Genomic DNA, 16298 nt, shown 5'->3' on the forward strand with positions numbered 1-16298 from the left:
TGTTGACTCCCGCTGCTTTCTGCGAGGATTGTTCAGGCCACTCGCGGGTTTAAATGAAAGTGTGGAGACGGTTGTTCAATTTGCCCTGAAGGAAACCGGAGGAGGTGGTAATCCCAGATCGAGAACGACAGGCAGGCCTGGTCAGGAAAAAGGAGGACGCTGAGGGTCATTGCATCAGTTACTGTTTGAGAGCATACGGCAGCAGACCTGGCAACCGGCCACCCATTTACTATTGAGAGAAGGTTAGAGAGCAGGGTATATGGTGTACAGTGATGGTGTAAAGCTGAGCTAACACACAGACACAACAGGGTTCCCACTCTAAAGGGGCTCAGTTGTTAGCACTGACGCCTCACAGTAAGAAGGTTGCTGGTTCAGTTGGCATTTCTGTGTGGAGTTTGCATGTTCTCCCCGTCTTGGCGTGGAGTTTCTCCGGATGCTCCCGTTTCCCCAACAGTCCAAAGACATGCAGTATGGGTAAATTGGGTATACAAAATTGGCCGTAGTGTATGAGTGTGTGTGAATGCGAGAGTGTATGCGTGTTTGCTTTTCTTGGGTTTGCTGCTAGGGCATCCGCTGCATAAAAGCTATGCTGGAATAGTTGGGGGTTCATTCCGCTGTGGGGACCCCTGATAAATAAGCCGAAGAAAAATGAATGATTATAAATACGCCACATGGAATCAGGGCCTGCTGAAATACAGATTTATCACCACATTTAGTCTATTTATTTACTTATGTAAATGTATGTAAATATATATTTATTTCATTAATTTTTTATATTAATTTCAGTAATCTTATTGAATAATATTTCAATCATGTTTATATGATTTATTTACAATATTGTTTTATGAATTTTCAGTTTTTTTAGAAGATATATTACATAACAGACTTTGTTTACCAAACAAGTGGTTCTTATTGGATTGGTATTGTAAACTTCAAATAAAATGTAAAATGTTTTTATTTTTTATTTAATGTGTTAAGTTTTGTGTTTATATACTTTAAAAAAAATTCAACATAAACCCTGATGAATTTTGCGCAAAAGTAGCAAAAACTGTCAACAGATTCTGTCTTGAAACACTTCCCACTCTAAATTTCTTTAAAAGGATATTATGGTCTAGAATAAATTTAAAATTAACTAGTCATAGCTTGCTTATTTATTTATTTAAATGGGTTTTATTGAGAAAAGAGCAAAATTTAGTTTATCGTATGTTTGTATTTGTAAGTTATATATTGTATTTTAAGTATATTTTCATAATTTAGAATTAGGTCTCAAATATGTATGGATAAAGTAGACTTTACATGGATAAGAATTAAAAGCTTTTTCTCTTTGTTTCATATATATATATATACACAGTTGAAGTCAGAATTGTTAGCCCCCTTTGAATTTTTTTCTTCTTTTTTTATATTTTCTAACTATATTTAACAGAGCAAAGAAATGTTCACAGTATGTCTGATAATATTTTTTTTCTTCTGGAGAAAGTCTTATTTGTTTTATTTCAGCTAGAATAAAAGCAGTTTTAAATTTTTTAACATCATTTTATGGACAAAATTATTTGCCCCATTAAGCTATATTTTTTCTCGATAATCTACAGAACAAACCATCGTTATACAATAACTTGCCTAAATACCCTAACCTGCCTAGTTAATCTTATTAACCTAAGCCTTTAAATGTCACTTTAAGCTGTATAGAAGTGTCTTGAAAAATAACTAGTCAAATATTTTTTACTGTCATCATGGCAAAGATAAAATAAACCCGTTAAAAGAAATGAGTTATTAAAACTATTATGTTTAGAAATGTGTTAAAAAAAATCATCTCTCCGATAGAGAGAAATTAGGGGAAAAGTAAACAAGTGGTCTAATAATTCAGGGGGGCTAATAATTCTGACTTCAACTGTATGTATGTATGTATGTGTGTGTGTGTGTGTGTGTGTGTGTGTGTGTGTGTGTGTGTGTGTGTGTGTGTGTGTGTGTGTGTGTGTGTGTGTGTGTGTGTGTGTGTGTGTGTGTGTGTATGTGTGTATGTGTGTATGTGTGTATGTATGTATGTATGTATGTATGTATATATATATATATATATATATATATATATATATATATATATATATATATATATATATAATGTTATAGAGATCAATAGTTCTCTGGTCAAAGAGTCATGAATTAGTAAGATGAGTAAATTTGTGTACTTCCACAGCAAAACAACTTATGAAATATTGTCATAAATTGTGAAAATGTTGCTGAATCAGTCATTTTTTGTCACAGTAATGGACAAATGAAAAAACTAATTTAAAATTGTGTGTGTGTATATATCTCAATGTTTTTTAGAAACACACACAAGTCAGAATTATTAGCCCCCCTGCAACATTTCTAATCATAATACTTTTAATAACTCATCTCTAATAACCGATTTATTTTATATTTGCCATAATGACAGTAAATAATTAATATTTGACTAGATATTTTTCAAGACACTTCTATAGAACTTACAGTGACATTTAAAGATCTAGGTTAATTAGTTTAACTAGGCAGGTTAGGGTAATTAGGCAAGGTATTGAATAATGATTGTTTGTTCTGTAGACTAATAAAAAATACCTTAAAGGGGCTGATAATTTTGACTTTAAAATGGGTTTTAAAAAATTAAAAACTGCTTTTATTCTAGCCGAAATAAAACAAATAAGACTTTCTCCAGAAGAAAAAAGTATTATCAGACATACTCTGAAAATGTCCTTGCTCTGTTAAACATCACTTAGGATAATATAATATAAATTATATTTATAAAATATATATAACATTTCTGTGAATTTTCTGACATGATTTTTCTTCGAAACTTTTAAAGCATAATCACATGTCTAGCTTTATTTACATTTCTGAGAATAATCAGAACACTGCAAAATAATCCTTAATATTGCACGGCATTTGCTACAGTCTATTCTGGCTGCGGTTGATGAACTGGCAATTATGAAAACAGACGTGCATACTTGACACAAGAAGTGTTTGTAATCTCCTCACATCCTGTCCTTATGGCCAATAACAAAACTGAATTCATTTGTTAGACAGTGCAAGATAAACAGTTTATGTGTCATAATGTATTTTCAACTTTGGCAGAATATATATGTGTCTGTATACAAAGCAATAACCTCTCTCTCTCTCTCTCTCTCTCTCTCTCTCTCTCTCTCTCTCTCTCTCTCTCTCTCTCTCTCTCTCTCTCTCTCTCTCTCTCTCTCTCTCTCTCTCCCTCTCCCTCTCCCTCTCCCTCTCCCTCTCCCTCTCCCTCTCCCTCTCTCTGATTGAACACAATGTAGAAGGTAATGTAGTAGTTGTTTTTTCAAGTATGGTACAGGCCAGGGTTTAATAATCACTATAAGCACATGGATATTTGGACACTTTTGAAAATATTTGGTGCTTTGTGCTGTATGAATGAAACAAATGTTGTTTTTACTTTCATTTGAAATGCATGTGGTCTTATTTAACTTGAAATTAATTATTTACAGTTGTATTGTATTGGTTTTATTGTAATGAAGTCTTGTAAAATTCTCTCTCTCTCTCTCCTTCTCTCTCTCTCTGGAATAATGCCAGCTCCTCTGAGAGCTCCCGGCATCCCATGTCAACAGTTTACACACTGACATCCTGTTTGGAGCAATAAGGAAAGCAGGGCCATTTCCTATCTGTCCCAGTGCCAGCCGCCGCCAAGCGTCAGCCTGCCCGCCTGCCCGCCTGCCATCAAACATTCACCCTGCAGGAAGAAAGAGATACTGGAGCACCGCTGAGTGCATCTAACTAAACCTGTCAGCAGAGCATATAAATCTAATAAACAATCATTACCATGAGGAAATCATTTATTGCATTAAAAAAAAAAAGAGGCAGGTGATTTTTGGCATTGTGACATTTTTATAACAATTAAGCTTATTTCACACACAATGTATTATTTTAAAGCATTTAGACTGTACTACCTTATTATCCTTATGGAATAAGGTCAACTCGCTCTTTAAGATCTCAAAACTCAGGGCTTCTGGTAGCACCTAGAATAGCAAAGTCGAGTAAAGGAGGTCGAGCCTTCTCCTTTATGGCGTCTGAGGCTCAGACACACTCTCCCAGTTCAAAACTAGATTAAAGACCTATCTACAATCACAACTAAAAATAAATAAATAAATAAATTAAACATTATACTTTTTTTGTTTGTTTGTTTGTTTGTTTTAAGATACTTTGAGTTGTCATACACATAGTACAAATAGTACAATGTGTGTGTTCAGCTACGGTAACATTAGAGTTTGAGCATGCAGTATTCTGTCGTGCGGCGCTGCGAAAAGGGGTGGAATTAAATCAAATCAAATCACTTTTATTGTCACATCATCAGCAGCACGTGTACTATGATGAGTGAAAAGCTTAAACAAGATTATTAGACATTTAAAAAAGCTAGCAATTGCTCCATGTTTTAAATTTCTGTCCAGAGAGGTCATGTTTTGATCCTCGATTGGTCTCACGCAGTCAAGTGATGCGATTTCGCAGGTCAGAGTTCACCAAGCTTAAACTTTGCACCACAGCAACCTGCGAGACTTGACGCATGACCCTGCGTTTGGGTCTGACGCATTCGAGTGCGTGTGAATGAAAGTCTATGGGAGGAAAAGCCCAGTGTGTCCGCAGCCCAACGTGCTTTAGACGTGTCATATGACATCAACCACAATGCACATTTAGCCAATGTGTCATGATACGTTGAAAAGACGGATACAAAAAGGTAGGATCCAATTGCATTTAATGAAGAAGTAATCGTGCAGATAACAGGAAAACAACAGGGCATCCAAAAATCAAAGTATCAAAATAACAATAATAAACAAAACAGGAAACTAAGACAAGGTACGGGAACACAGCACATGAACAACATGCCAAACAAAAACAAACGGGTGCAGGGTGTATAAATAGTCCAAACAATCAATAGTGACAGGATTCAGCTGCGTGTGTGATCAGTGGAAGTGAAACCTGGTGTATGTGTAGCGGAATGTAGGGATTTGTAGTTCATGACTAAATTGTAGTTCACCACCGAGCTCTGCAGTACTTGATTGTGGTAAACATGACACAATGCCTATTTGAACATTCGTTGTTTTGAGCACTAAACTAAAGAGACTTTAAAAGTTGCATATTTTCATCGTTTAGAGTCATGTCTCAATATGATGAGCAGATTTATACGATTAAGAGGTAAACACTTCCTACCTTTGTTTCACTCCGTGTTCACTTTATATGAATTGGAGACCAATGGTTCTCTTGATAAAAAGTCATGAATGAGTATGAGTAAATTTATCAATATTTTCAAAGCAAAACGACACAAGAAGTTGTGGAAATATTGCCGTAAATGAAGAACATTCACGGTGGCGCAGTGGGTAGCACGATCGCTAGAAGGTTGCTGGTTCGAGCCTCGGTTGGGTCAGTTGGCATTTCTGTGTGAAGTTTGCATGTTGTGTGGGTTTCCTCCGGATGCTCCGGTTTCCTCCACAAGTCCAAAGACATGCGCTATAGGTGAATTTGGTAGGCTAAATTGTCTGTAGTGCATGAGCGTGAGTGTGTATGGATGTTTCCCAGAGATGGGTTGCAGCCGGAAGGGTATCCGCTGCGTAAAACATATGCTGGATAGGTTGGCGGTTCATTCCGCTGTGGCGACCCCTAATTAATAAAGGGACTAAGCCAGGCAAACTCGGTCCTGGAGGGCCGGTGTCCTGAAGATTTTAGCTTTAACCCCAATCAGACACACCTGGGCTAGCTAATCAAGGTCTTACTAGGCTTTCTAGAAACATCCTTGCAGGTGTGTTGAGGCAAGTCGGAGCCAAAATCTGCAGGACACCGGCCCTCCAGGACCGAGTTTGGACACCCCTGGACAAAGCTGAAAAGAAAATGAATGAATGATCAGAAATGTTGATTAATGGAAAGTCAACTTTTAAAAGACAAACAAAAAAAGCCTGATATTCCATGATTTGGACAAGGAATAACATATAATTCCCTGACTTTCAATGCTTTGAATCTAGGCTGAAATATATCCTCCACACATCCTGGACAAGTCCTAATAGATTCACCCATGAACACCACAAAAACACTGTTTGCTTCCTTTCTTTAATTTAAGGCTGCATTAAACTCCAGAAGTCTTAGAAGCTATCTTTAGAAGAGCAGCATTATACCCGGATGCTACTTGTTAAGCTACACTTGCAACACAAAAGCCCAAATGTGGCCCAGCTTTAAAAAAAGGCACATTGATAACAGACTATTTACACTTTCCTCTAATAAATCTAGTCTTTACACGCTTCGCATGAGATGCGGGACCTCCGAGCGCTGCTCTGTGACTTCCTCTGACAAAAAGCCAGATTTGTCGAGACAATTAGCTCTTTCTTAACATTCATCCTTTCCCTCTTTTCCTGTTAATACCTCTAGTTGACTTGGAGGAGGGAATGTTTCCGGCCAGGGTTGTAAATACGGCACGGGGATGATAGAGATGTCGAATGGCTTTTCTCCAAACCAGAGTAAACACGAGCGAGAGAGCAAGAGCAGACGCTGCTGGGCTGAATCCAGGAGGAAGAAAACCTGCGTTCTGTTCCTTGCTAAATGTGCTAAAGTGTGTTGGAGATGGCATCATGTAGATTGCTATACAGTATAAAAAAAGTACATGCCCTTTTAAAAATGTATATTTGCATCCATTTCTCAGTGAATATACAGTGGGGGAAATAAGTATTGAACACGTCACCAATTTTTTCAGAAAACAAAATTCTGAAGGTGCTGTTGAATTTTTCCCCAGATGTTGGTAACAACCAAAGAAATCCATATATGCACCGAAAACAAAACTAACTAGTTTACAAATTAGGTTATGTGTAATATAATGAAATGACACAGGGGGAAAAGTATTGAACACATGAAGAAAGGAAGGTGTTGAAAGGCAGTGAAAGCCCAGACAGCAGCTAAAATCTCTCCATAGATCTTCAGCAACCCTCTGCCCTTCCTCAGTGTAAATGAATATCAGCTGCTTCAGTCCAACATCTACATCAGCAGGAGGATGAAGATGAAACCAGAGTGGACATTTCAGCAGGACAATGATCCAAGCTGTAGAATGGCCCAGCCAATCACCTGACTTGAATCTAATAGAGCAGGGGTTTTCAAAGTCTAAGACAGTGGGCCTCCTTTTTGACACAACTTATCCATTGGCGCCCCCCTCCTCCCAAACACGCACACACACACACACACACACACACACATACATACATACACATACACATACACACACACATACATACATACACACACACACACACACATACATACAGTATATATAAAGACACAGACAGATGTCAGACTGTTAACTCACCTTTATCATCATTTGCATGAAAGTGCAATTATTTACAGAGTTATAACAAGTATTTTAATATAATGTTTTTAAAACTAGGATGATGGTTAATATGAATAGAACAGATCCAAGAACTCTTCATCCCAGTCAAAACAGTCGAAGTTTAGCGGGTCTCATGCTGTCATTAACCAAAATATCTTGACAAACCACACATAAAGGTCGTGGTTCATCAGCTGGTCCTGTCCACGTAAATCCTAAACTCAAATACTGATCATCATATCGTCGTCTTTTGGGTTTAAGCCCTGAACTTGAAGGCTTTGAATCGCGACGCGGCACACCCTCGGTCCCGCCCTTCAGTAGGCGCGCGACAACACCGCTCTTGAGCGTGCGCGCGACAACACAGCTGATTAAAACGCGCGCGACAATAAACTTAATTAAACTTAATAATTATATTTTTATTATATATTTTTCCCGCGCCTCCCCTGACATGCTCTGGCGCCCCCCAGGGGAGGCGCGCCTCACACTTTGAAAACCCCTGCAATAGAGAATACAAAATAAAGCTCAGATTTGATGGCTGACAGGGGTTCCTTCATTTTGCACAGAATTGCAAGTTTGAAGTTTTAAGATTGAACTGCATTAAAAAACTGTAACCTTGCAAATACAAAGTTTATAATCCCAAGAGTTTATAATCCCAAAATTGAGAGATTTAAAAATTAAAAAAATTGTGAGATATAATCTCAGAATTGTAAACAAAAATCCATAATAAGATTGTCCAAAAAAAAAAAAAGAACAGGGAAAATGACTCAGAATAAGAAAAAAAAAACTTTTAAATATTTTCTGGATCGCCTCACAGCAAGAAGGTGGCTGGTTCGAGTCCCGGCTGGGCCAGTTGGCATTTCTGTGTGGAGTTCGCATGTTCTCCCCTTGATGGTGAGGGTTTCCCCCAAAGTCTAAACACATTCGCTGTAGGTGAATTGAATAAACTTAATTGGCAGTAGTGTACAAGTGTGTGTGTAAATGTGAGAGTGCGTAGGAGTTTCAAAGGGCATCCGCTGCATAAAACACATGCTGGAATAGTTGGGGGTTCATTCCGCTGCTAACCCTGAAAAATAAGAGACTAAGCCGAAGGAAAATATATGAATGAATAAATGAATGAATGAATGGATGAAGGCAGTGAGTAAATGATTAGAATAAAAGATTTTGAAGAACTTAAATTCAACTCAGGGAGCTTTTTCAGGCTAGGACATTAAATCATTTATTTAATTAAAATTAATTTTAAAAGTTTAAATAATAAAATGTTAAAATACTTAGAATGACAATAGAAAAAACATATAAAACATTTATATTATTAATGTTATTATTATATTATTATTATTATTATTTTCTATTATTATTTTCTATTATTATTATTATTATTATTATTATTATTATTTTATATTATTATTATTATTTTATATTATTATTATTAGTAGTAGTAGCAGTAGTAGTAGTATTATTATTATTTTTTATATTGTTATTTTATTTTATATTATTATTATTATTATTAGTAGTAGTAGTAGTAGTAGTAGTAGTAGTAGTAGTAGTAGTAGTAGTAGTAGTAGTAGTATATTATTATTATTATTATTATATTTAAACAAACATACAATTAAATCAAGTATGAAAAAAAGCATTCGATTGCTTCAAGACTAATTAAATGCTTTGCGGTCAAATGCTGAACTATAAACACTGAATATCACTGACCGGATTGCACTTGGGGTCACACAGACCTTTTGTAATAAGCACATGCTGTTGTGAGCGAGCCGCTGTGTGCGAGGGAGAGATAAACTGTGACAGATCCGTTCCTGCGGAAGACACATTTTCCCTCTCTAGCAGTTAACAGTTCATAAAAAATCCAGAACTGCCTTTCCTTGAGGACTCATGGACACACATATACAGTTATGCGCGCTCATGTACATGCAACACATTCATTCAGATGCAGAGACACATATACACACACACACATTCCCTGAGGGGACAGTGTAAGGTATATTTTTGCTGTTTGGGATGACTCAGGGCTCAGAGAATTAGAGCTGGCACACTCCTTTATGAGAGGAAAACATATGGAAAGAAGAAGAGTGGGGCGTGGAGAACAGAAACACTTTTACTACCTGGACCGGCCTTTACTGGCAGGCAGAGTCAACACACAAGAATCATTCAGCATGAAAAACTACTTCTATAATACACATTCCTTGTCCTTCAGTGTCAGATTCAAAGCACTTTTTTTTCCTAAGAATATTATATGAAGCATTTGAGAATTGTTTTTCGGTCCCTTTATTTCTGTGCACACACTTCTCACTGCTTCAGTCTGTAAAAAGTTTTTGTTGTTGTTGTTCAAAAGAAACTGATGCTTTCGTAGTAGCACAGCCATGTTCAACAGTGGTAATACTAATAATAAATGTCTCTTGCAAACTTGCAATAATGATTTTAAAAGGATTATGTGACACTGAAGGCTGGAGTAATGATGCTGAAAATCTAGCTTTACATCACAGAAATAAACTCACTTCAACACTCATTTTAAATTGTAACTTTATTTCTACATATTCCTGTTTGCACTATAACTTGAATCATTAGGTGAAATGTATGCTCTGGAAATGATCTAGAGCACTCAGCATATGCTTTAAAAAGCATTTCATTACTTTACTTTTTTGTGTAAACAAGTTTGCCTTAATTCCATTTTACAACATGCTTACTGCTTAAACAGTCAAATCTAAACTTGATCAGGTTTACTTGCATTTTAAAGTAGTCAACTAATCGCTTTGGCAATGGGTTGACTCACTTTTTTCAGTCAACTAATCGCTTTAAAAGTCACTGGTTTACTCACTTTTTTTTAGTAATGTCAACTAATCGCGTTAAAAGTAACGGGTTTGCCAAATTTAGGGAAAGTCAACTAATCGCTTTAAAAGCAACTGTTTACTCACTTTTCAGTCAACTAATCACTTTAAAAGTCACTGGTTTAGTCACTTTTTCAGACAAATAATCGATTTAAAGCAACTAGTTTAGTCACTTTTTTAGTCAAAAAGCAACTAGTTTAGTCACTTTTTTAGTCAACTACTCGCTTTAAAAGCAATGGATTTACTCACTTTTTCAGTCAATTAATCGCTTTACTAAAAAAAGTGAGTAAACCAGTGACTTTTAAAGTCAACTAATCGCGTTAAAAGCAATGGGTTTACCAACTTTAGGGAAACTGTTTACTGTTTACTCACTTTTTCAGTCAACTAATCGCTTTAAAAGCAACTGGTTTAGTCACTTTTTCAGCCAACTAATCGCTTTAAAATCAACTGGTTTAGTCACTTTTTCAGCCAACTAATCGTTTTAAAATCAACTGGTTTAGTCACTTTTTCAGCCAACTAATCGCTTTAAAATCAACTGGTTTAGTCACTTTTTCAGCCAACTAATCGTTTTAAAATCAACTGGTTTAGTCACTTTTTCAGCCAACTAATCGCTTTAAAATCAACTGGTTTAGTCACTTTTTCAGCCAACTAATCGTTTTAAAATCAACTGGTTTAGTCACTTTTTCAGCTAACTAATCGCTTTAAAATCAACTGGTTTAGTCACTTTTTAGTCAACTAATCGCTTTAAAAGCAATGGATTCACTCACTTTTTCAGTCAATTAATCGCTTTAAAAGCAATGGATTTACTCACTTTTTCAGACAACTAATCGCTTTAAAAGCAATGGATTTACTCACTTTTTCAGTCAATTAATCGCTTTAAAAGCAATGGATTTACTCACTTTTTTAGACAACTAATCGCTTTAAAAGAGTGACTAAACCAGTTGATTTTAGTCAACTACTCGCTTTAAAAGCTACTGGTTTAGTCACTTTTTTAAAGCGATTAGTTGACTGAAAAAGTGAGTAAACCAGTGACTTTTAAAGCGATTAATTGACTGAAAAAGTTAGTAAATCCATTGCTTTTAAAGCGAGTAGTTGACTAAAAAAAGTGACTAAACCAGTTGCTTTTAAAGTGATTAGTTGACTAAAAAAGTGACTAAACCAGTTGATTTTAGTCAACTACTCACTTTAAAAGCAACTGGTTTAGTTACTTTTTCAGACAAATAATCACTTTAAAAGTCACTGGTTTACTCACTTTTTTTAGTAAAGTCAACTAATTGCTTTAAAAGCAACTGTTTACTCACTTTTTCAGTCAACTAATTGGTTTAAAAGAAATGGATTTATTCACATTTTAAAGTAGTCAACTAGTTGCTTTAAAAGTAATGGATTTACCTAATTTTTAGTCAACTAATCACTTTAAAAGCAACAGGATCCCTCTCTTTTTTAAGTACAGTAAACTAAATCACTTTAAAAGCAATGGGTTTACTCACTTTATTAAGTAAAGTAAACTAAGCACTCTAAAAAGCAATGAATCTACTAATGTTGTTCAGTCAACTAATTGTTTTAAAAGCAAGAGGATCAATCATTTTTTCGGTAAAGTCATCTAATCGCTTTAAAAGCAATGAATTTACTCACTTTTTTCCACTCAACAATCACTTTAAAAGCAACAGGTTTACTCACTTTAAGTCAAGTCAACTAATCGATTTTACAGTATAGCAAGACCAAAAAAACTTCTGACAATGATATTATTCTAATTACCACAAATTACTAAATGCTCACATGACCCAGCAACCAGCACAAGATTAAAAACACCATAGAAAACACTCTGAACATCTTACCAACAACTCGATCACATAAAACAACATCTTTGCAAGTGACAGATTATAAATTGCTCAGTACATCTTAGCAACCACTTAGTTCTGCCCTGAAAAAAAGCCAGCCATCTTTAGCTGCGTCAGAAAAAGCAGCATATTCTTAATTGCTCTTTATTTCTCATTAACATGAATTATGAGTGAAGGTCTAAGCCCGTTCACATGTACTCGCTCCATTACATTCAGCTCAAATATCCAGAGAAACCATTTGCAGATTCGGTTGTTTATAACCCGAGTGTTAACCTCCTGCGAGGAATCCGTCATTTAGCCGAGTCCGCGTCAACGCTAACAACAGACATAACTCACACGTAAAGACGGTCATAAAGCAAGCTGCGATAAATTTGTCACCAGGTGGTTTCCGTTTGGAGATGGAGAGAGCGAGAGTTTTCTCCTCCTTTTGGGAGCCTCTATAAATCCTTCCCATTTCCGGACTGTTCTGCGGGGGTGCGATTCCAGGGGTCTGTAGATGTATGCGACTTTTAATTTGTCTATAACTCATATTCAGAGATGTATGGTCCAAGTGCCTCAAGTCTACAGGGAATGTATACTTATATTTTGGCTCAGGGATTTCTAAAGGAAAGCAAGGTGTTGTTTTATAGTAGATACTTCTGATTAAGCCGTTACACGTTTTCTATTGACATTTCACTTTACCACAAAGTGGAGTTGTGTTTAACATGGAGAATGACATAAACAGGAACTTTCTTGCACATCATTTGACTGGATTGAAAAAATATATATTATCTGTGAGCATATGCTGCCCTCTAGTGTTGCTCAGAGGAATGTCTACTAGCTTTACTAGGCCTGGTTAGAAAACTGACAACTGGTTCTTATATAGAACTGGTCTGATTCTCAACCCGGATGACTTTAGGGTTCCCTTAATGCAGTAGATCTCAATGTGTTTAAATGACAACGAAAGAAACACCAACCACCTGATTTCAGTGGCTATTTAATCATGAAGGCTCATTATGTATTCATAGCCAAATTAGTCATTTTTATAGTAGGCTAATATAGCTAATATAGATATATACAGCATGTGTTTCCTTCATTATAAGGCTTATATAAGGCTTTACATTTTTTGCGGCTCCAGACATATATTATATATATATATTATTATATATATATATATATATATATATATATATATATATATATATATAAATATATATACATATATATATATATATATATATATATATATATATATATATATATATATACATATATATATATATATATACATATATATATATATATATATATATATATATATATATGTATATGTGTGTGTGTGTATATATATATATATATATATATATATATATATATATATATATATATATATATATAAATATATATACATATATATATATATATATATATATATATATATATACATATATATATATATATATATGTATATGTGTGTGTGTATATATATATATATATATATATATATATATATAAATATATATACATATATATATATATATATATATATATATATATATATATATATATATATATATATATGTATATATATATATATGTATATATATATATATATATGTATATATATTTATATATATATATATATATATATATATATATATATATATATATACACACATATACATATATATATATATATATATATATATATATATACACACACACACATATACATATATATATATATATACATATATATATACATATACATATATATATATATATATATATATATATATATATATATATATATATATATATATATATATACACACATATATATATATATATACACATATATATATATATATATATATATATATACACATATATATATATATATATATATATATATACATATATATACATATATATACATATATATATATATATATATATATATATACATATATATATATATATATATATATATATATATATATATATATATATATATATATATATACATATTTATAATATATATATATATATATATATATATATATATATATATATATTTATTTATTTTATTTATTTATTTATTTATTTTTTTTTTTTTGTCCAATGTGGCTCTTTCAACATTTTGGATTGCCAACCCCTGGAATAGGCCTAAATGAAGCAGGTGACTTGCATAAGATAATAACAAATGTGCATCCTGTGGCTTTATTTATAATGTACAGTGTTACGGCTGTTGCCTTTCTGTTCGTGTGTCATGATGTCACTCACTCTTTGTTTCCTGGAGTCTGGTAGGTTCGTCTGGGCGCACATGCAGCGAGTTGTTCTATCGCAAATTGGCTATAAAAATGGACCGCAGCGGTGCGGAGAGAAAAGACTACACTGCCAGCCAAGCTTTATTCTTTTGACTTTAATTTCCTGCCTTATTTAGTTTAAGTCTTACTTTATTAAGCTTTGTTGTTCTTTGGGTTTGTTAGCTTTAGGTTATCGTTGGTTATTTGTCGGAGAACGTGAGTTTTGATTCTTTATTCGTTCTTGTTTAGTTATGACGCGTGACTTGTTTAACTGTTTTGTAATAATAAATTTATTTATTTGCTGAAACTCATAGTGAAAGATGCATATTCTACGAGACTGACCTGGTTTGGGCATAACATTTGATGTTTTCTCAGCGGGTGCGGGCGCTGCGTCTTCTCTGGGCGTTGTTGGTGGGGTTGAGTTGGTGGTGTCTGTGTCTGGGCTGGCGGTGACGTCCTGTACTTCGCTGTGGTCTATGTTCAGAGAGACTTGAGGAGGAGGCCGGATGCCTTCTTCATGCACAGAGTCCATAGGCTCTCCTAGAGAATCAACATACAGTTGAATTCAGAATTTTTCGCCCTCCTGTGAATTTGTTTTTCTTTTTTCAGATATTTCCCAAATGATGTTTAACAGAGGGAATTTTCACAGTATTTCCTATAATATTTTTTCTTCTGGAGAAAGTCTTATTTGTTTTGTTTTTTCAACTAAAATAAAAGCAGTTTCTTGTTTTTGAACCATTTTAAGGTCAATATTATTAGCCCCCTTAGGCTATATATTTTTTTCGATAATCTACAAAACAAACCATCATTATACAATGACTCGCTCTCCAGCCTCCAGCGCCTTAACTGCAGCTCTGCATGGGAGAAATCATTGTTCTTAACTGAGCCTGGTTTTTCTCGAGGTTTTTAATTCTTCACTTTCGCCAATTGGTGAAGTTTTTTTCCTCAATGCTGTCGCCACTGGCTTGCATGGTTCGGGACCGATGGAGCTGCGCATTGATGGATTTGCTCTTCAGTGTTTGAACTCTCAGTATTGATTATTAAACCACACTGAACTGAGCTAAACTGAACTGAACTTAAACACTGAAAACTGAACTACACTGTTTCCATTTACTATGATCTTCTATGAGAAGCTGCTTTGATACAGTCGACATTGTAAAAGCGCAATAGAAATAAAGATGAATTGAATTACCCTAACCTGCTTAATTAACCTAGTTCAGCCTTTAAATGTCACTTTAAGCTGAATACTAGTATCTTGAAAAACATCTAGTCAAATATTATTTACTGTCATCATGACAAAGATAAAAGAAATCAGTTATTAGAGATAAGTTATTAGAAACTATTATGTTTCTTCACCGTCAAACAAAAATAGAGGAAAAAATATAGAGGGGGGGGCTTCAACTATATATTCAGGATGACAATCTTCACAATGCCTCTGTTGCCATCTGCTGTAGGTATTTTCTGAACACACAATGTTATTTGAGACCATCAAATTATGCATATAATTAAAGTAAGAAAAACATGATTGTGACCCTGGACTTCAAACCAGTTTCTATTTATAAAAAAAAATAAATAAATAAATAAAATGTAAAAAAAAAAAAAAAAAGGAGATTTCATGCATAATCTAAAATAAAAAAATAAAAAACTAATTCCATTAATGTATACTTTGTCAGGATACGACAATATTTGAGATACAGCTATTTGAATATGTGGAATCTGAGGGTTCAACAAACAATATATACAATAATAACAATAATATATATTTTTTTAACATTTTTTCAAACTAAGTTCTTGCAATGCACATTAGTTTTACTTATGGGAAGAAATTTACAAAATATCTTCATGGAACTTGATCTTTACTAAATATCATAATGATTTTTAGCATAAACAAAAAAACGTGCAACATAAATTGTCACCACAGCCACATCACCCTGCAGCCCAAGACTCACTGAAGCTAAGCAGGGCTGAGCCTGGTCAGTACCTGGATGGG

General features: G+C 34.2%; 1 protein-coding gene across 17 annotated transcripts in view; it reads right to left on the reverse strand.

Moving 5' to 3' along the window:
• The window catches only part of ate1 (arginyltransferase 1), a 247985-nt gene that overhangs the window by 168453 nt on the left and 63234 nt on the right, over positions 1-16298 (reverse strand). For all 17 annotated transcript variants that reach the window (XR_012388380.1, XR_012388382.1, NM_001089468.1 and 14 more), the window contains 1 exon segment: positions 14651-14848. Coding sequence is in view for 15 of the 17 variants with exons in the window: in NM_001089468.1 (NP_001082937.1) it covers positions 14651-14848 (198 nt within the window). In the remaining 2 variants the exon portion in view is untranslated.

Source organism: Danio rerio, chromosome 13, assembly GCF_049306965.1.
Source record: "Danio rerio strain Tuebingen ecotype United States chromosome 13, GRCz12tu, whole genome shotgun sequence".
NCBI lineage: Eukaryota > Metazoa > Chordata > Actinopteri > Cypriniformes > Danionidae > Danio > Danio rerio.